Below are 21,687 nucleotides of genomic sequence, written 5' to 3' on the forward strand. Positions count from 1 at the left end.
TAATGTAATGACTGAAACAATACTAATAAAATGATTGAGTAAACATAAACACATGAACGAGAGGAGCCTAGAGAGAATATATAGCGCACATCTTGGAAAAGCAAAATGTGATTGGCACAAGATCAGATTGCCATCAGATCATGATTCTGATTGGAAAAGCTCCCAGCATTTTATTATTATTATTATTTTTTTAAGTAAAATGAAATGTTCTTTCTTTCCAGCTTTGATCTTTTTGCTTGTTTGTTTTGTTCAATTTTTTGAATGTGAAAGCTGGTCTCCTCCAAAGCTTACTCCTTTTGGTTACATGAAGTTTCGTATTGTAGTTTTCATTTTATCCAGTCAGATCCAGAGTCAGTGCAGCACAGACTGGATCTTGAGTGCGGGTCGTAACCTGACCACAGAGGAGCAGCTCAACGTGTTCCTCAATGTGAGGATGGGACCTTCAGCAGGTGTTCTATCTTTTTCACATTTTATTATCTCTTCGGTGCATTTCCCACATGCAGCAGCTTGTCACCAGTTCAAAACCTTTAGACACGATAAATGGAAGTAGAAATGAAACAAAAATATTAAACAGTGCTAAATTTAATTTTAAAAATATCTGTAGAAAGTAATTATTAGTTGATCCATATTCACACAAAACAAAGAATGAGTTAAGTGTGTTCTTCTGATTCCCTTATCAATGCAAAACATCATGATGGTTTCAGGATTTTGTGTTCCCATGTTTTAATCATATAAAGAGACCAGTAGTGAATAAAAAGAAAAAATATAATAATGGTACACTTTTGTCATAGGAGTATGACTGAAAACAGCCAAAAAAAACAACTAGTTAAAATTCTGTTTTGTTGTTTTTGTTTGTTTTTAGGTGTTTTTGTCGTTTCTAACTTGGAACTGGAAAAAATTTGAACACTTAAGAGTTTAATAAATAATTTTTGAATGATTGATTAATGACTGCAGCTGTTTGTAGAAACTGGTCCCATGAAGAAATGAATAAAAATCATTCATTACCCAGAGAAACTACAATCGGTACCAGTGTCCCGCTGTCCTGAGGTAGCAGCCGTTTCCTAATAGTAAAAAGAGTGTTGGTAGATAAGTGGCTCAGAGGGATGCCAGTCGAAGACCGATAAATGTGCTCAGTAGGTGTTATCCCACCTTTTTTTTAATCAATTAATTTCTTTATACGAAAGTTTGATACCCAAAGCAAGTGCAAATCAAATGTTCATTTAAAAATCATCAAAAATGTCTGCATGTAATGGGTTTTCCTCCTTAAAATATTTTCAGTTTTAGAAATGTGAGTTACCTCCAGGAGCCCTTTGACAGCTTCTTATCAGGTGGTAAACAAGCCAATAATACTTTAAATGGGCTGTCTATATTTATCATGGAAGTTACACATTTACATGTGGACTGACGTGATCTGCTGAGTTTTATATTCAGCAGTTTTCTCTGTATTTTAAATGTGCTGTTAGCTGCATGGGGGGGTTCCTTCTTTCTATAAAAGAAGTGTGTCCTAGATTTTTCCCAGGGTTTGGAACAATGGCTGAAGTTTGATTTATTTCAACTGATCCATCTGAGTGTTCCTCAAACAGCACTTCAAAGGAAGGATAAAACTCAAGGAAGTGTGATCTGTTGTATAGATTAATGCCCCTAAAATGTGTTTGCATTTAATTGCTAGCAACAGTGCAAGGTCCTCCTTTTTGAACATGTCATAACTTTTTAAATAGTTTTAGGTCCTCAGATTGATTTTTTACAGGTTCACATAAAAATGCCAGGTTTTGATTTGCTCTACGTATATGTACCCTAGAATAAAAACCAGACAGTCACATGTATATACTGTAGTCATGCATGCATTGATCTGTTATCTATATGACTGGTCTCTTATCTTTTACGTCTGTGTTGTGTGCCTTGGTATACCTTGACCCATGTTTAGACTGGATCTGTTTCTGTATCTTTAGCTTCTTCTGTTGTTTTCTACATCAAATTAAAAGGAAGGACAGTCAAAAGAGATGGAGATACGACTGAAAAAGACAAAAAAATGCATTTTAAAAAGAAGAAAGGGAAGCATATAGAAACTTTTATTGCTCAATGTGGTCTTTTGAATGTTTCTGCAGACCATGGCATGATAAGACCATTTTATTATCGAGTGTACAATAACTTTTACAGCATCTCCACCTTACATAACACATCTGCTTGTTTTGTTATGTAAGAGCACTGGGTCAGATTTTATAAGAAGGAATATTATAAAACTTAGAGGATGATCTATTAAGCTATCTACAAGGTGTCTTACTGTAAGTTATATACTGCACTGTCACTTATGTTTCTAACATCGTAGGTTCTTTCCCTACAATATACAGCACCTTGAAGCGACTATTGTTGTGAATTGGCTCTATATACATAAATTTGAATGGAATTGAATTGGATTGTTGGAAATAGCAAATTAAACTGAATTAAGGCGTCGGGATTAGGTCTGTTATTGAAATTTGCCACATTGCTGAAGCTCTTGTAATTGCTGAAGGTTTTTGGTGAGCACACACTGAGGTAACTAATTAAACAAAGTGAAATGAACAAAAGGCTCATGTCAGGTTAAACTATCATCTCCATCAGTGAGAGGAGTTTTCTCTATAAAATGAAATGTCTGGTGAAATGCTGTCTCATCCTTCCTGAAATACATGATCCGGGGTTTAAACATTAATAGGCACCGTTTAAAGGGCGGCGGCGGCCAGCATCTCTAAAGTGAAAGAAGGTGCCCTGAAAATGGCTGATTTCGGGGAGATTCTGCGGAGTATCGGGGAGTTTGGGTTATTTCAGAAGATCACCCTTTTTGCTCTCAGCTTCCCTAATATTATTCTGCCTTTCCACTTTGCCAGTGTACTTTTTATCCAGTCAGATCCAGACAGACGCTGCAACACAGACTGGATACTCAATGCTGCTCCTAACCTGACCATAGAGGAGCAGCTCAACCTGACCGTGCCTCGGGAAGACGATGGGACCTTCAGCAGATGTCGGATGTTCGTCCCAGTGGACTGGGACATCGGTGCCATCAGGGAGTACGGGCTCAATGAGACTACAAGGTGCCAGAGTGGATGGGTGTATGGGAACATGCTGTATGAAGCCACCATAGTCACTGATGTAGGTCTTGGTCTTTTATAATGTAAATAATGTGAACTTTTATGAATGAATGTCAGTAATATGGGTTATTTTTCTCCCCCAGTTTGATCTAGTCTGTGACCGGGCTAGTTTGTTGGAGACAGCACAAACTGTCCTAATGGCCGGTATCCTTGTTGGCTGTCTCTTATTTGGACCTTTTGCAGAATCGTAAGTCAATACTTGTAGTGTTAACATTTGGATTTTTTTTTTTTCTTAAGTTTGGTGCATTTGTTATATTTTCGTCACTTAATGTGAAACATCAACTAAATATTTAATTTGTCCAGAGGAACCAAAGTGACTTAAGGGATCTTATCTGTTCCAGGTTTGGTCGAAAAAGAGCGTCTCAAATCCCAGCTGTTGTAATGGTGATATTTACTGTCACAACTGGATTATCTCCTAACTTCTACTTTTATCTGGCATCCCAGTTCGTGGCGGGGATTTGCTATGGGGGATATCGACTTAATGGTGTTATCCTGGGTAAAGTATTATCCCTTCTTATCGTACAAACAGGTATATAAGTCTGAATTTATATTGAAACTCACAGACTTATATCTTAGCTGTTGTTTGATAGCAATACATGTTTAAGAAAAAAAATATTTATAATGCTTATATTCAGTATGAAAAGGTTATGTCATAACAGGTAGTTGAGAAGCTCCCTGGTTGCAAAGCACCAGGTTTGGAAGCAATTTGAGTTGGTAATTGTCTTAAATATGTGTAAATTAAACGTTGTTATCAGTGCATATTATAAAAGTAGTATACGATAACAGATAAAAACATTTTTCCTCGCTAAAAATTGAAACACAAAATTTGCTGACTTCTGATTAATTTTGGGGAGGTCTTCATTGTTACTGCGCACAGTGAAAGTGAAACCTTGAAAGAAAAGAAACCATATTGAGTAATAGATCATATGAAAGGGCATAGAGAGAGTTGTACACCACTCTTTTTATTTTTTCAATATAGCACCCAACAATGTCACAATGATGCCAGTTTACAAAAATCCCATACTGCAGGAATATGTATTAAAATCTCAAGTTTTTACAGCCTGTAAAAACCATATGTTTCAGTCAGTTCTGCTCCAATAATATTGATAAAGATAATAAAATACACTTCAAGGTCATAGGTCAAAGGTCAGGGTCATACAAATTAGGAAGAAGCTTCAGCTTCCATTTGATCATCTCCAAACTTTCAAGTAATATATTAGTCATTGGGGGACATAGGTGCAGTCAACATTTCTCTTGTGCAATAACTGAATGTTTTTTATCTTTTTATTTAAAAAAAAAAAGTATCACTGACTTTATATTTATTAATTTATTATACCTCCCTCTTTTTAAACTGTACTGATGTTTTTTATACATCTTTATGTGAGCTTGCAATGTAATGTCGTTCTGCATTGCTTCTTTGAGGTAGTGCTGAATGACAACAGGTAAATCTTGAATCTTGATAAGTACTTTTTTTTAGCCCTTTAAAACATTTTTTTTCCAATACAACATTACATGACTTATATATATATATATATATATATATATATGTGTGTATATATATATATGTGTATATATATATATATATATATATATATATATACACACATGAGATGGGAGACTATTATAATAAAACAGGAAGTAAGACCTAGACACACAGCTAGATTCAGACTAAGACGTGAACTTGACATTAGGACTGGAGATGAGCAGACATGACAGACTGGGGAGACAAAGGCACAGGAAGAGAGAAAACATAAGGAACATAAGGCTACAAATGTATAACTACACATTACAGGGAACACAGCCAGCTATGGAGACAGAACACATAGAAACCAGACAGACACGGGTGCATGACCAGGGACACTGGAAGGATAGCAAAACAAAGGGCCGACAAGAACAGAACTATAAATAACAAACTGAGAGGCATTGGAAAATAACGTAGGTAGGAATTAGAACCTAATTATCTTATACTTTTAAAGAAATAAATACATCTATAAGAAAACTCAAAAACAGGGTCAAAGACCAAGTACCATGACAACTGCAGTAGATTTCCATCTCACCAATGCTAACATCAGCATAAAACATCAAAGTTTTAGTATAGCCCTTAACCTTCGGATGGAGTAGTGTTGTTTATCATCTATAGCATTTAAGCATCAAGCAAATGGTTGTAAGGCTTACACAATCAGCTGTATGTTTCTTATATGGTCCTGTTTTATCGGTTTGAAAGTTGTTTTCTGACTTGAGTTCTATAGTACTGGTAATAATTTTTTATTCATTCTTTTTTCAATTAATGATTTTTTAAAAACATTGTTTGACAGCATTTTACCTTTTGTCAGTATTCAGGGCTTTGTAATTCCTGTCAGCATTGTCTTTTGACCTTTTAAAAAAAAATGTTATAGCCACTGAATGGATCGGGGTGTCCAATCGATCATGGGGGGCATGTGTGACTCAGCTATGTGGTGCAGTTGGACAGTGCATACTCGCTGGAATGATCTACTTTGTACGAAACTGGAGACTGGCTCAGCTGATCATGGCAGCTCCACTTGCATTGGTTGCTATTTACATATGGTGTGCATTAACTCTCTCTATTACGCCATCCCTTATGACTGGTACATTTGAATTTATTAAGTGCCACTGGCCTGTTTTGGACAGGTTTATCCCGGAGTCAGCCAGGTGGTTGCTGGGCACTGGAAGAACAACGGAGGCTAAACAGCTAATGAAAAAAGCTGCAGCCATCAACAAGCGCATGGTTCCAAACTATCTGCTGGACCAGGTACCCTTCACAACATTCACTTCCCTTTGTATCGAGGCTTGAAAGGAATATTACATGTAGCAATAATAAAAGCTGCTATGTAATAAAATATTAGCAGTATAATGAGCAAATGATGGGTAATGGACTCTAATAAAGTAAGCCTACTAGAACCACAAGGACACCGTGTCAACTTCTGAGGCCAAAGTTGCATTAGAAAGATTATAATTTAATGGACTGTGATGCAGTAAGTCAGACTTACATTTGTAAGGCTGTAGGATTAAATGATTGCTAACATGAGCAATGTTAGCATGATGTTGTGTTCACCCCTGTGCATTACAGATTATTGTGAAAGACCCTGAGAAAAAGGGAGGCATAATAACTCTTATCCGATCAGCTGTGCTTAGGAAATATTTCTTTACCATAATATTGGCATGGTAAGTTATATTTTACAATACACCTATCTTCTCTACTGAGCCTTTAAGTGTAAGATCAAGATGTGCAATTTGTATTTGAAGTCCATCTCTGTCTTTCCCCAGGTTCTCACTGAATGTTGCCTACTTCTGCCTTTCATTCAGTGTGGGAAAACTTGGCTTGAACATCTTCGTGACGCAGGCAATATTTGGCCTGTCTGAAATACCAGCTCATATTCTGAGCATCTGGCTGCTGGAAGCAGTGGGAAGAAAACCATCTCTCATGGCAACACTTCTAATTGGAGGATTGTTGTGTCTCTTAATGCTAGCGGTTCCTCAAGGTAGAGCTCCTCAGATGTATTCACTCAGGACTGTTATTTTGTTGGTTTGTTTGGTCTGTCCCGACTCCGCTCAGATCAGCTGGCTGTTGTGTTTGCTGCTTACAAAGCACCTGAATTGCCAAAAAGGAAGTTGCAGGTTGCTCTCTGGTGGACAGTCTATGAAATGTCAATATTCCCTGCAAATACCCCTAAACCACAACATGGCAGAAGGGTGTTTCTTGTGTCTTTTCTTTACTTGTTTAATTTTCACTCACTGGTTGTGTTTAAATGCTGATATCTATAAATCAGCTCATAGCTAATAATACTGGCCCATCAATACATAGGCCGAGCTATATGTATTTGTTTTCCTCTGATATTGTCTGTTTTTAGATGGCAGTCCCATTCAGTCAACTCACAATACTAAACACTAAAGGGCTTCTAGCTGTCATAGCAAAATACAGGTGTAACTTTGCAAGTAACAAAAGTCATCTGTTAAACCAAAGTGGGTCTCTGTAGTAAAGCCTAAACTAAAATCTGCTAAGGGAGGTGAAACTCCTGCACCAACACACAGACCTGATAAAATGGAAATAATGAAACAGCTATCGTGGAGATCCAGTCTAGAATCTTTGGAAGATCACTGAGTGCAAACTTACAGCTGTGGAAACCCAATACAGTTACAAAACTGTGAAAGAGATGGGGGACAAGTGAATTTCTAAGTCACAGATTCCAAGAAATGGGCCTGGACCCTTTCTGCTGATTTACAGACAAGCCTGTGGGTTCTTAAATTTCTCTAAAATTATTATGTGAATGATGAAGGAAATATTAATTAGCTGCTCCTGAAAGCAGTAAAAACTTAATGGCGTGTCAATCTGTTTCAGGTAATGCTGTTGCTGTTACTGCGTTAGCAACCTGTGGACGTTTTCTCACTAACTGGGCAGGCTCCGTATGCAATGTGTATGTTCAGGAGCTGTTTCCAACATCTTTTCGGTGAGCTGAGTCTCTCTCTCTCTCTCTCTCTCTCTCTCCATGCCACTGCAGCCATAATGTTAGTGTGGATCTCAAACTCTGTAGTCCTTAAAATATACATTCTTGTTTCAGACAAACAGCTTCTGGTTTGGGTTCCATTGTGAGCCGAGCTGGTGGTCTGATGTCTCCACCAGTCAACATGTTGGCCGTCTACCACTGGTCCATACCAATCATAGTCTACAGCAGCCTTACACTAATCAGTGGAGCTCTTGCCTTCTTGCTTCCTGAGACCAGAAGAAAAGAGCTTCCCGATTCAACCGATGAAGCTGAAGCCAATGGGTAATTAAGCTGCAAGCGAGGCGGCAAAATCTTCGAACAATTTCTATAGTTTTAACCTCTCTGTTTTCCTTTTCCCTGCAGGAAGAAGACTATGGAGAGGAACCAAAGTGGATCAAACTTACCTCCACAAAGCAAATCAACTAAGCTGTAATCTGAATATTTCAGTTGCTTCCTGTTTTGTTGCAGCATACAACAAACACACAAGCTGGCAAACACTTGATTGAAAACTTGATTTTAAGAGGGTAAAGTTTTAGTCTCTCTTGATAGTGTTACTGTTTTTCTCATATACCTTAGCAGCAATAACTTGAAGTAATCATTTTCTGTATGGCTTTATTATGTATGCCCACTCTTCTTAACATCATTGCTTCATAGGCCAGAACAGCATTTCTGTCAAGTTCAAGTCTAAACTTTGACTTGACTGTGAGACCCAACTTTAGACAAGGTTTTGCTGCAGACAGACGGCCTCACATTTGACTCTAGAATATTTTGGTATAGAGAAGACTCAAGGCTTGCAAGGTGCCTGCAAGTTCCTACAAATCTGCAGATCAAGCCCAAATCATCACCCCTCCACCAACGTGGCTGAAAATTGTGCTGATATGCTGTTTTTGGTTTTCACAAAACATGGTGCTGAGCATTACGGTCAAACATCTCCACTTTGGTCTCACCTGTCCAAAGGACATTGTTTTAGAAGTTTTGTGGTTTGTTCAGATGTCTTTTGTTTTTACTTAATTATTAATTGAATAAGCAATTAAGCAATGGCTTTATATCTTCTACTTTAGACTGAATTCTTTATTTCATTCTCAAATCCTTTTATGTTGAACAGTAACAACTTGATTAAATAAAGAGACAAACAGATATAGAAATAAATGTATAAAATACATTTCAGTATTCATTTTTTCTCAAGTTTCATCTAGTCCTTTTACTGAATTTAAAAAAAAAAAATTCTAGCACAACTACAACCCATACTCATAAAAATACTTTTAGTAATGACACTTTACTGGCCCAAGTGCCCCTTCTAACATAAGGCTGGATGGAAAGGAAGTGTCTGGATTTCATTAAGTTTAATGACGATGCTTCACCTCTCATCCAGGAGGCTTCTTCAGTTCAAAAACAAAATTAAGAGGTTTGTTCTCCTGTGTTAATGTCAGAGGTCTGAGGAGAATGGTCAAACTGCTTTGAGCTGGAAGGAAGCGAACAATAACTCGAATATCCATTTATTACAAACAAGGTATACAGAAGAGCATCTCTGAATATATAACACATTACATCTTCAAGAAGATCACACAGTACAGTACAGAGTACAATTTGAATTGAAAATGACTGGAAAATGATGTCTACATTGTTGAGACATGCAGACATTCAGATAATAGGATCAGAATTTAATGTAAACAGTATTAAGGCATGGATCCATCCTGTGTGTACCACATAAAATCAGTAGACTTCAAGTCACACTCTCCAGCCACTTTATGAGGAACAGGTTACTAGTACCAGGTTGGACCACCTTGCCTTCAGACACTTTTAATTCTTGATGGCACTGATTCAACAAGGACACATTCCACTGATATATATAACAGCATACATTTCAGTTTTGTGACATGGCACATTATCTTGCTGGAAGCTGCTATCAGAAACTGGGTACACTATGGTCATAAAGGGATGGACCAACCTCTATGCTGAAAATATAGTCACTTACTTCTCCTCACCATTCTAATTCTGATTTGAACTTTAGCAGCTCGTCTTTGCCATGGTTACATGTCTAAATGTATTGAGTTGTTGCCATGTGATTGGCTGATTTGACATTTGTGTTTACAATCAGCTGGGTAGGTGTACCTACTCTACACGTAGAAGACAAATAGATAGATAGTGATCTGTCATTTCTTGGGAGTAATAGCCATACATACTATCGAAAACTACAATTTGAATATGGCCATTACACATTTAAATGTAGGTTTTGCAGATGTATTCCTGTATAAATTGGCTGTAGTAACAGCTGCAGTGGAGCAGTGTATACAACTTGAGTATACCTTAAGTGTGCTAACACGGCATAAAGTGAACAATCCTTTAGTTTCACCTTAGTCACAGTTTTATTCACTGACCTCTTCAGTGTTCACACATACGTTATAAACTGTATGATCATTCCTGATTACATGCAAACGCTCTTTATTACATTACAAACAACACCTCTTCAAAATCACATTCTGAACCAGAGCATTACTCTTTCTCTGCTTTTTGGGGTCAGCTTTTTTACAGGAGTGAGGAGAAAGAGCAGAGCTTCCCCAGATTAAAGACCAGCACCCAGTGAATGCTTAAGCCTTTATTTACTTTATAATTTTTGCCTTCCTTCACTGTTTTACTGTGTTCTCAGTCTTTTGCAGCTAGTACGGTGTCTCCTATAACACACACAAAGTAATTGTGATACATGTTATACATTAATTATGTCAAGCAGTCATCATATATTTTTTATTGAGTTTATTCCCTCTAAAGATGCACGTTGGGATTCATTCCCTTGATCACACTGCACTAAATTCTCATTACAGACACAAACACGTCTGTGTGAGGAGGCTTAGGGGGGCTGTGTCTTTTGTAGCTAATGCATGAACGTAGATTTCCTAAAATAAAACTGGAAAATGCACATTAGGCCCTGAACCCATATAAGAAGTAAAGGGGAAAAAGCATGTTTTCACCTCTAGTTAGGTGTGTTGACAGAGGTCAGCTTCAGTGTTTTGGATAGATTTAAGCAGAAAGGTCTGACTCTTGTGGTTCAAACTTTGTACTGCTGGTTTGAGTGAAACTTCGATCTGTTAACTTAAAAAATTTAAATAAACTGCAAATGAGGGAACCACTTTATCACTCCGCTCTGTTCAATGCTTACTACTAACTCAGAGATGCTCCAACGCTTACCACCCATCCGATGTGGACACCGGATCAGCTGGAGGCGCAATCACAGATTGCAGCGGTCCCAGATCAGCTGTACACACTGGAACACTTTCCCATGTTGCTTGTCTTGTGTTTATTGTGCTATGGTGTGTTGATATCTGTGCATTCCTGTATTATCCTTTTGTGTTACACATTTCGATGTTTTTTTTTTTCCCTTGCTACCTAGCCGGACCTGTCTCCCCAATGTGATGTTTGTGTATTGTATGTACCGTCGGCAAGGTCTGTCATCTCGGTTGTGGGCAAAAGTACTGCAACTGACAAATAAAGGCTATCTCATCTCTCATCTCATCATCATCTCTTTAGCCTGATGATTTTAGATTTAAAGCAGCAGATTTAAAATCAGAAATTGTGTTTATGTGTGTGCGTAATGACTTTTGAAAGAACCCTGAATGTGGTGACATGACAGTAGTTCAGTATGTTCAGGTAAGAACAATTTAAATAATGAGCTCTGTGTGCTAAAAAGATAACATAGCTAGGTTAAACATTAACAGTCACTGTATGAGTCTGCGCTGCAGCTCTTTTGTTTTTCAGACCTTCACCATCAAGCTCAAAATGACAGACTTTGGAGAGATTCTAAGGAACATTGGGGAATTTGGATTATTCCAGAAGATCACGCTCATTGCACTTTGCTTTCCAAACTTTGTTCAGACTTTTCTCTTTGCCAGTTTTGTTTTCATCCAATCAGATCCAGACAGACACTGCAACACAGACTGGATCCTCAGTGCTGCTCCTAACCTGACCTCAGAGGAGCAGCTCAACCTGACCGTGCCTCGGGAGGAGGATGGGACCTTCAGCAAGTGTGAGATGTTTGTCCCAGTGAACTGGGACATTGATACTATCAGAGAGTACGGACTCAATGAGACCACAGGGTGCCAGGATGGATGGGTGTATGGGAACATGCTCTACAAAGCCACCATAGTCACTGATGTAAGTGAAATTTGTTGTTCAGCAGATCACTCACCTCCATGAAACATTACATTAATTAGTTTTTTTGTTTGTTTTATTATCATTATTTATTTTATTTTATTTTATTTTATTTTATTTTTACAAATACTTACAGTTTGATCTAGTGTGTGGCCAGGCCAGCTTGGTGGAAGTGATTCAAGCAATGTTCATGGCTGGAGTTCTTGTTGGTTCCCTCATGTTTGGACCTTTTGCTGAATCGTAAGTGTGCTCCTTGCAGTAGTTCATTGTTCCCTTTGCACTGAAATACAGAAATACGGTAGCTTTTTATGAAAAGGCAAGCGAATACAGTCCCTCCACTCCAATACACACACAAATGAAAACATCTTCCTCCATTACTTTGCAACTTCACAAGCTCAGTTGTATCAGATTAAAACATATTGTTTGCACTACCAGTCTACACTGTACATGAACATCTTTACCTTTCTGCACTCCTTCCTGGTTGTAAAAACGTAAAATATTAATACTTCTACAGTTAAATAAATATCTGCTATATTACCAAAAATAATTTACTATTAGCTGAAAAAGATGAGTGGCTGAGAAATGTTTCAAACCATTCGTTTAGGAAAAGAAGCAAATCTTGAAAATACCTCAGTACACATAAAACTTTATTACTGTAAAATTGTGCATAAAGTATCACAAGTACAAATAATTATTCATATTTATTCTACAGAAAACTACATTAAATGGATGAGTTTAAAAACACAGGCCTTTTCAAAAAAAAGTATGTTTAACTTTTCCACGCTCTGTATTCTCTACATCACATGTGTTGGTCACGTTAGCAAACAGAAACTCATCTGTTACAATGATAAAGCACTGAAGCTCATTTACTTGGTAATGCTTACTATGTTTCCATACAAAGTGTAAATTGTAATTGACCTCAAAGCAGTAAAAGCAGAGCCAGCAGGAGCTTGCCTCGCATGCTGGTTTTTCATCAGGTTACTGTCAGACCAGCTGTTTATCCACATTGCACATGTGCATAGCACCAGAAAAAAGGGAGGAGCCTGTCACCTTACCAAGCTGAAGTCATGGTTAATGGAAGCCAGACGCAGCTGTAAAGCAGAGAGAGACACAGTTTCTATCAGTAGTAAACAAGCAGAGCTTGACAATAGGCAACTGCAGCCACAAGATGGCAGTAATTTAAATGATGGATACAAACAGTTGAAGAGCTTTATGACAAGCACTGTCATAAAGCTCCTCAACTGTTTGCATCCATCATGTCTGAGATGAAAGGAGAGCGATTGCTTTACTTTGGTACATTTTATTTATGTCTATTTTTAGGACAAGGTGAGCTTGCCTTGTTTGTCCTGACAGTACATCACTGCTTTAATATAATTTTACACTGAATGAATAACTACTCTATTGTCTTATGTTAATACATTAATGCAGTCCGTTAAAATGCCGCTTCCCTGCATATATATCAAAACTGCAAATACAATCATGTAAATAAGTTTGAGGGGACTCTGTGCAGTTCTGTGTACGCCCGATGATTCAGCAGCCTGCAGAACCATCTCGAGGAGATAACTTGAAGAAACGTCTGTGTAGGTTTCCAGCCATCCAGCTCATAGTAACCTAGTAATCATAGTGACCTATTTATTTTTATTGTGGCTGGGTTTAAAGTGCACTGGGATTTACTGAGATGTCGTGCTTATAGAAGATTCTTTTGAGTTTCTCAAGAAGTGCACATCCCAGTGTACTTCAGACCCAGCCACACACTCAGACAAAAACTGGTTCATCCCAAGGACAAAACTCCCAAACACAAACTAAACAACATAGTGTGTGCTGTGCAGTGCAGCCAGGAGTGCTCAGACCTCTATGTTGTAAAAACCACAGAGCCACTTCATAAACCCATGGCACAACATGGAAGAGCCACCTCTACTGGACAAAACTGAGCTGTACATCTGCACCTAAAGGACCAAGACAGATGGTTTGAAAGAGGAGTGAAAGAAGCCATCTATGTCCACTGTGAATGATCATCTTTGAACAGAGGGGGTGGCTTACAACACCAATTCTCTGCTACCTACAATCCAGTTTTGAGATCCCTTCCCAGGCGCCTTAATGCCCACTCAAATCTTGCGTCAGTTGATCTCAATCATGATAGGATGAGGCAAGGTCTCACGATGAGTTTCATCCAAAACCTCTGCTGATAACGACCCACCCTCTTTTTTTACACCTCGGCTCATTTGATGAGGCATGTGAGCAATAGTGGGTCAATGACCCCCTTAATTGACAACTTCCACTAGGGCCTAAAATCTGGGACTCTCCACCATTCACTCTTGGAACTAAAGAAGCTTCTAAGAAGAGAGATCAAATGTCAGGTTGATGGCTTGACTGGGCCATTGCAACACCTTGATTCTTTTCTTTTTCAGTCATTCTGTTGTAGATTTGCTTCTGTGCTTGGGATCACTGTTGTGTTGCTGTTGGACAGCTGTTGCCCTCCCATTTGACTCAAGAATACTTTGGTATAGAGAAAAGTTCATGGTTGTATCAATCATTGCAAGATGGCCAAATGCTGTGGCTACAAAACAATCATCGTCACTCCTCCCCCGCTGTGCTTGACAGTTGGTACAAGGTGTTTGTGCATGATCTGCTGTGTCCTTTGTTTTTTTTGCCTTCATTTCAAAGTTTTGCAGTCAACGGTAGACAGGATAGTTTTTTCAAGTTTACAAATATATTTACAAATATAACTTTGTAAATATAAGACGTTTATCTCTTGGCAACCCTTCCAAACAAAACATATTTTTTCTAATTGTGCTGCTCTGGTTCCACACTGACGTGTTTTTTTTCCCTTCATTCAGCTACAGTTTAAGTAATTTAATGTTTTATTCTGTGTGTTTTTTGTGTAATTTATTTGTTTGTTTTTATATATTACATGTTTCTGTTGTTTGCATGCTTTTATTCTGAAAAAGGTAGTCACTCGTGACCCACGCCTCTCCAATTAAAGGAATGTCTTGTATCCCTACAGGCCAGTAAAAAACTTGAGATGTGGCCAGCAGTGTTGGTCAAGTTACTTGAAAAAAGTAATCAGTTACTAATTACTGATTACTTCCCCCAAAAAGTAATCCCGTTACTTTACTGATTACTTATTTTCAAAAGTAATTAATTACTTAGTTACTTAGTTACTTTTTAAAAACACGATTTACAACCTGAATAGGTAATGAAGTGATAGATCTTTCAGCCCAATTCTACTTTTTCTGCATAATCCATCATACAAAATGTAATCAAATGGAAACGTCTCTTTTTAAAACTTTAAACTTTAAATCTTTTAACTTTATGCATCAAGCAAAAACTTAATTATATGCAACATTCTCTGACTGGAAGAAATTTGTTTAACATTTAAACCTATTTTCTGCACATTCCAGCACATAAAATATTTTTTTGTGTTTACACTCACTCTTTCAAATAGATGCAAGTAAAACACAGCAGAAAATAAATAAAATCAAAGACTAGCGGTCCTGTTGCTCTATTTTCACCTGTAAAGCACGACTGGGGTAGGCGGAGGCTTACCCTGGTGCAGGTGTGCTGCAGCGGTCAGTGGAAGAATCCGCGAGTTTCTCTGTGAATTTCACATTACGTCGTAGTACACTCGGTGCTTGCTTGGAAGTTTAGGGTTTTTTTTCGCTGTACAAAGTTGTCTTCCCACGCACAACGGACACTAATGTTTTTGTCACTTTTAATGGAATCAAACTCAAAATAAGGTCAGTACTTCCACGCTTTAAACGCTGCATGCTACACTCTGTCCCGCACTCGATATATTATGATCTGCACACAGCTGTTGTCACGAACGTCGCACTCGCTTACGTCACTGTCATGAGACGTTCCCTCAAAAAATCACGGTTTTAGTAACGCAGTAACGCAGCGTTCCTACGTGAAAGTAACGGTAATCTAATTACCGTTTTTGCAATAGTAATCCCTTACATTACTCGATACTTGAAAAAAGTAATCAGATTACAGTAACGCGTTACAAGTAACGCGTTACTGCCCATCTTTGGTGGCCAGTACAGGGAGAGACTCCAATAGGACTGCACAGAGTCCTGTGAAAAACTATTTTTACATATTGTGTTTCTGTCATCTCTTTAATGGCACAATATTAACCAGCAGCTCCTCTGATTTAGTATGCTTATCATAACAGAAGCTAATGTATCACTGTGTGTTTCTCTTGGTGTTTCAGGTTCGGCCGCAAACGAGCAACTCAGATTCCAGCAGTTCTGTTATCTGTATTCACCGTGACAACAGCTCTCTGTCCCAACGTCTACTTATATTTAGTATCTCTGTTTTTGGTGGGATTTGGAGCTGGAGGATATCGAGTCAACAGCATCATACTGTGTATGAAGAGTACACTAACTTTGTACAAACTTTGCAACTAACAATCATTTTAACTGTAAAATAATCTGCCAGTTGTTCTCTCAATGGCTACGATGATGTTCTTGTAATGTTTTATAGGTCCAACAAGGCTGTACTGATCTGATATTTTCCATTTACACTTTCTACTTCCACCTCTTCCCATTTATTATTCTTATTGTTACTTTTATTTTACTGTTGCCTTTGTGACCGTTTTACATATTTACATTTACATAAGAGACAAAAGATCATCAGTTTCTAAACATAAAGAGGATGGACAAAGGACAAAGACACATTTGTGTATTTTTGTGTCCATCTTTCTACAGTGAGTTTTGTCTTCAACTAAAAACATTTGGGTTGTTGTTGGTTGGTTTGGGTCATTATCCATTCACACTGTGATGTTCTGTCTGATTGGGTGTAAAATAGTAATAGAAAAATATATGTACAGTCAGCCTAGATATTTATAGCAGCTCATGTGCAATGTGAGTTTTTACTTCATTTTTGTTGTTATGTATTTATTTTGTTCCTTTTTAGCTGATGTCTTAATCTAAAATAAACAAACAATTAACATATTTTCCTTATTGCAGCCACTGAATGGATTGGGATGTCCAAAAGATCATGGGGAGCTTGTGTGTCTCAGCTGTTTAGTGCAATTGGAGAGTGCGTCCTCGCTGGTATGATCTATGGCATCCGAAACTGGAGACTGGCTCAGCTGATCACAGCAGTTCCGCTTGCAGTTCTTATGATCTACATATGGTGTGCATTTCACTCTATTTATTGAGCCATTTATAAATTTCAAAATGTCTGTTTGTTTGAAGTGCCATTTTTTTCTATCAGGTTTATTCCAGAGTCAGCCAGGTGGCTGTTAAGCAGAGGCAGAAAAGAAGAAGCCAAACAGCTGATTGTCAAAGCAGCAGCCATTAACAAACACCCTGTGTCAGAGTCTCTTCTGGACAAGGTAGTGAATCACATTCAACAGGGGAGGAGTTTTCAAGAACATCGATGGCACCTGTAAAATACCTGAAAATAAGTGTGTTATATTCAGAGATGGGCAGTAATGGGTTACTGTAATCTGATTACTTTTTCAAGTAATGAGTAAAGTAAGGGATTTCTATTGCAAAAAAAGTAATTAGATTTTTGTTACTTTCCCCTAAGCACGCTGTGTTACTGCGTTACTAAACAGTGATTTTATTTGTGAGAGTGTCTCATGACAATGACGTACGAGCGTGCGATGTCCGTTGCAGCAACAGACGTGTAGATCAACAATGCGGGATAGAGTACGACCGTGCAGCGTTTAAAGCGTGGAAGTACTGACATTACTTTGAGTTTCATTCCATAAAAACTGACAAAAACATTAGCGACTTCGGTACACTCTGCGTGGGAAGAAAACTTCTTTCTATAGTGAAAAGTTAAACTTCAAATCTGTGCAAGCACCAAGCAACTGCCACGGGAATGTGAAATTCACAGAGAAATCCCCAGATCCCTCCACTGACATGACCGCTGCAGCACCGGGCGAACCTCCACCTGTTATGTGACGGCTGTGTGCAGGCAGGAAAAGGACCCAAAGTGCAGACTCCGGAGACAAACGTGAACTCAAAAAACAGCTTTAATGCTGAACTCAAAGTAACAAACTTCCAAAGTGCAAAAATAAACTCAGGCAAGCAGACAGAAACACACAGCATAGTAAACGATAGCTAAGAGTAGATCGCGACACAGACCAAAGAGAACACAGGGCTTAAATACACAGAGGGAGCAATCAGGAAATGGGAGACAGGAGGGAAACACAGCTGGGGCAAATCAGGGCTAACGAGACAAGGGAAGCAAAACCAGATACACTAACATGAAACACGGACTTTCAAAGTAAAACAAGAAACATAACACAGAGACGCGAACTTAACAAGGGGATACAGCCGACAGGGGAGACAGCAACTATAGAACACAGAGACATAAACCATAAAACAGAACTCTAAGAAAGAAACCAAAGACTAGAAATGATAAATAATATAATAAACTCAAAACCTCTGGGTCGAGCCTCACTCCTGCTAACAGGTGAAAATAGATTCAAGAACGACAGGACTTAGTGCTGCTGAATCTTTGATTTTATTTATTTTTTGCTGTGTTTTACTTGCATCTATTTGAAAGAGTGAGTGTAAAGACAAACAATTATTTCATTTTACATGCTGGAAATAGGTTTAAAAGTTAAACAATTTCTTCAAGTCAAAGACGGTTGCATATAGTTTAAGTTTTGCTTGATGCAATGTGCATAAAGTTAAAAGATTAAAACTAATAAAACAAGTTTTAAAAAGATAATTTTTTAATTTGATTCCATTTTTTTTATGATGGATGATGCAGAAAAAGTAGAACTGGGACAACAGGTCTATTGCTTTATAATGTATTCAGGTTGTGTATCATGTTTTTAACAAGTAACTAAGTAATAGAGTAACTAATTACTTTTGAAAATAAGTAATCAGTAAAGTAACGGAATTACTTTCTTGGAGAAGTAGTCAGTAATTGTAACTAATTACTATTTTCAAGTAACTTGACCAACACTGGTTATATTTGGTACCATGCCTGGTATTCTTTTAATTATTTTTCAATAAAGTTTGCAAATGCTTTCTTATAATGGATTTTTATGCCCGTTTTCATCAAGATGGCAATAACCTGTGACTACTAAAGAGTCAGTCCTCCACTATTACTCATGCAAATGGTGGTGGTGGTGGTGAGGGGGTGTCTAAAGGTTTTGTCCTTTGCTTAAGCTCTGCCTTTGCCCCTCCACCCAGTGACATTAAGCTGCCCCTGGTGTTTTTGGCGTAATGTTGCTAATCAAATAAACAAATTAAGTAAGCAAAGTAGAGTCATGAGTAGAGAAGACATTATGTTCATTATTCAACATATTCATGACAAGAGATATGGACTTAGGCAACACAGTGAGTCTGTATGTTCTGCTCATGTCTGTTTGACTTCCTCCCACAGTCTAAAGACATGCATGTTAGGGTAATTGCTGACTCTAAATTTGCCGAAGGTGTAAACGGTGTTACGACCCGGCTCGAAATGACTGTAACCAGAGCGGGATGTCACGCGACTTCCCACGCCCAAACAGACACAGCCACAGCATTGGACTTTTAACAATAATTTATTCACACTAATGGCACAATGGGGGAGTGTATACCTTCGGGGTGAGCCAAGGCCAACACAACAAACAAAACTCAACCTAGGTTTCGGTTCCCCTCTGACCTGTTCATGGAAAAGAAAACAAAGAAATAACACAGACTGACCTCACTGGTCTACAAACACAGGAGAAAAGAAGGTATCCCAAATTAATCGGCAGCTCACCCCTACTTAGTCCGCACCTCACACACATGCCCGACTTTTTAACTAAGAGACTATAGCTGCGGCCGCTCCGTCTGGAACAAAGGCAGGTGCATGGGAAGTCTGCCACACATCCCCCGCGCAGCTCTTCAGACGCCCTTTTGTAGTTCACGTCCACCACAGGAACCAGCCACATCAGGCCGTTCATTAGGTCCACCAATCACAGCCGAGCCCCTACACAGGTGAATTTACATACACATATCAAGAAACAGACAAACAGCACACGTAACAACGGTGTTGATGTCAATGGGTGAGGCCTAGAATGTTGACCTGTTCAAGGTGTATCATTTTTTTACATTTGGTTTTTTTTGTGCTAAATTTGCTAAAAGAAATTCTACCTTGATTCAAAGTGATACCACTGGAGGCATAACAAATCTCTATTATTATCAATAATATTAAAATGGTGTTACGATAAACATTATGTCTCCCACAGATTGAAGTGAATAACACTGTGAATAACGAAGGAATAAAAATCATCTTCAGATCATCACTGCTGACCAGATATTTCTTTATTATAATACTATCATGGTAAGTTCAACATCTATAGTGAGGTTAATACATTAAAGGGAAATATTTCGATGCAAAAACATGTTGCTGTTTTTAAATCGTAAGATTTTGAATTTTGAATTTGATGTGTTGATGATTAAATGGCCATTCATAAATGTGTTATAAATGGTTCATGATACAGGAATTTTGTGTCTGATTAAATATGTTTTTCACCTGTTTTAAAGGTTTTCAGTGAATCTTTCCATCTACAGTTTGTACTTAGATATGGAAAGCTTTGGTTTGAGCATCTTTGTAACCCAACTGCTTTATGGTGTTTTTGAAGTACCATCTGTTTTACTCTCCATGTGGCTGCTGAATATTTTTGGGAGGAAAATATTATTCATAGCAACCCTTCTGATCGGAGGAGTCTCTTCCATTCTTATCCTCGCTGTTCCTGATGGTAAATGCTTTGTTACATCGCAAAATGCATTTTTAATTGTCTGCTTATCATGTTTATGTTCACTTTTATTAATTATTTATTTCCTTTGTGCCAGGTTACGCCATTGCTGTCACATCTTTAGCTGTTGCGTCTCGTTTTTTCTTGATATGGGCTGGCTCTATTTGTATGGTCTTTATGCAGGAGTTGTTTCCAACATCAGTTAGGTAAGCAGTCACAGTTTTTATTCATGTTTGTGAACAATACCCTGACTTGTGTGAAAAGAACACTCGGGGGGGGGGAAAAGACCAAATTAGTGAGTATACCATTTGTCCTCCTGTTTCAGACAAACAGCCACAGCTTTAGGATCCATATCAGCAAGACTAGGTGGATTGCTGGCTCCACTGCTGAACTTGTTGGCCACGTACCACTGGGTCATACCCATCACAGTCTTCAGCTGCCTTACATTGATAGGTGGATTTCTCGGCTTCTTGCTTCCCGAAACCAAAAGAAAAGAGCTTCCTGAGACGGCTGAAGAGGCTGAGCTCAATGGGTATCAGTGTTTAACTACTGCAGCATCTCAAACATGTTATTTTGTCAGTGATCGTTTTTTCATCTGTTTCTGTGTTATATCTTTCAGACAAGTTAGTCCCACAAGAAGAACAACTACCAGTCCACATTCGTATTCAACCAAGATGTAGATGTTTGTATACTGATTTCATCTTTACAAATATGTGATGTATTTAAATGAACCACAACCTCAGTCATCATGTACTATAGACGTCCCTGGTTCTGGACTCAGGGTCTGAAGATACATCTGAGGAGACTACAGTCTTATTAAGTTAGCATTTTGTTAACACTTTGGTTTTTAGTGTAACTTTGGCTAACTTTCTGCAGTACAAAGAACCAACTGTAATAATAAATGTAATAAAATAATAATGAATGAAAAAATAAACACTATTCCCATTACTTGTTTCCCATTAACTGCTGCAGCATCACATTCTGAAAGCAACCCTGCTGTTATTCTATCATGTGTTTAACTTTGTGAAGAGTGAATCTTAATCCAAACTATGATCTTTTCATAAATGTCACCAAGTAGTTTGTGTGCATAATTATAATTATAATAATCATTCTCACCATTAGAAACTGTTTTGGGTGATTATTTTGAAATGTTGTGCAAACACACGAACAGTGAAAAGACGTGAGTGAGCAACAATCACTCATCGCTCACTGCATGATGGGCAGGTCC

General features: G+C 38.1%; 2 protein-coding genes and 1 long non-coding RNA gene across 5 annotated transcripts; 2 read left to right on the forward strand and 1 right to left on the reverse strand.

Moving 5' to 3' along the window:
• Positions 1-2,499: 2,499 nt before the first annotated feature.
• Positions 2,500-8,786, forward strand: slc22a13a (solute carrier family 22 member 13a). Of its 2 annotated transcripts, none has more exons than XM_039602742.1 (10): positions 2,500-3,123; positions 3,206-3,309; positions 3,464-3,618; positions 5,519-5,687; positions 5,772-5,892; positions 6,211-6,305; positions 6,387-6,622; positions 7,480-7,588; positions 7,700-7,906; positions 7,988-8,786. In XM_039602742.1, the coding sequence occupies exons 1-10, from the start codon at positions 2,749-2,751 to the stop codon at positions 8,055-8,057; spliced, it is 1,641 nt and encodes a 546-aa protein (XP_039458676.1). In that variant the 5' UTR covers positions 2,500-2,748; the 3' UTR covers positions 8,058-8,786. The 2 variants fall into 2 exon arrangements, with proteins under 2 accessions (XP_039458676.1, XP_039458677.1); XM_039602743.1 differs by having other exon boundaries at positions 6,408-6,622.
• A 1,143-nt stretch (positions 8,787-9,929) lies between these two features.
• On the reverse strand, positions 9,930-15,363 carry LOC120434196. Of its 2 annotated transcripts, none has more exons than XR_005608979.1 (4): positions 15,314-15,363; positions 12,686-12,858; positions 11,902-12,047; positions 9,930-10,296 (listed from the first exon to the last, which is right to left on the reverse strand). It is a non-coding gene; the product is annotated as an uncharacterized LOC120434196 (long non-coding RNA). The 2 variants fall into 2 exon arrangements; XR_005608980.1 differs by having other exon boundaries at positions 12,823-12,858; positions 15,314-15,347.
• On the forward strand, positions 11,273-21,401 carry LOC116333791 (solute carrier family 22 member 13-like). Its single transcript, XM_039601833.1, has 10 exons — positions 11,273-11,770; positions 11,904-12,007; positions 15,978-16,132; positions 16,735-16,903; positions 16,985-17,105; positions 19,950-20,044; positions 20,248-20,462; positions 20,557-20,665; positions 20,785-20,991; positions 21,079-21,401. Exons 1-10 carry the CDS (start codon positions 11,342-11,344, stop codon positions 21,137-21,139), a joined length of 1,665 nt encoding a protein of 554 aa, XP_039457767.1. The 5' UTR covers positions 11,273-11,341; the 3' UTR covers positions 21,140-21,401.
• Positions 21,402-21,687: the final 286 nt, after the last annotated feature.

The sequence above is a fragment of the Oreochromis aureus genome, linkage group 18, assembly GCF_013358895.1.
Source record: "Oreochromis aureus strain Israel breed Guangdong linkage group 18, ZZ_aureus, whole genome shotgun sequence".
Classification (NCBI taxonomy): Eukaryota; Metazoa; Chordata; class Actinopteri; order Cichliformes; family Cichlidae; genus Oreochromis; species Oreochromis aureus.

Excerpts from the sequence above, each read along its gene's own strand:
- slc22a13a (XM_039602742.1), top strand. The coding sequence starts at position 2,749 with ATGGCTGATTTCGGGGAGATTCTGCGGAGTATCGGGGAGTTTGGGTTA. Across the intron at positions 3,619-5,518 it reads ACTTAATGGTGTTATCCTGG|CCACTGAATGGATCGGGGTG; the intron begins GTAAAGTATTAT and ends AAAATGTTATAG. Across the intron at positions 7,907-7,987 it reads GATGAAGCTGAAGCCAATGG|GAAGAAGACTATGGAGAGGA; the intron begins GTAATTAAGCTG and ends TTTTCCCTGCAG.
- LOC116333791 (XM_039601833.1), top strand. The coding sequence starts at position 11,342 with ATGAGTCTGCGCTGCAGCTCTTTTGTTTTTCAGACCTTCACCATCAAG. Across the intron at positions 16,133-16,734 it reads AGTCAACAGCATCATACTGT|CCACTGAATGGATTGGGATG; the intron begins GTATGAAGAGTA and ends TCCTTATTGCAG. Across the intron at positions 20,666-20,784 it reads TTGTTTCCAACATCAGTTAG|ACAAACAGCCACAGCTTTAG; the intron begins GTAAGCAGTCAC and ends CTCCTGTTTCAG.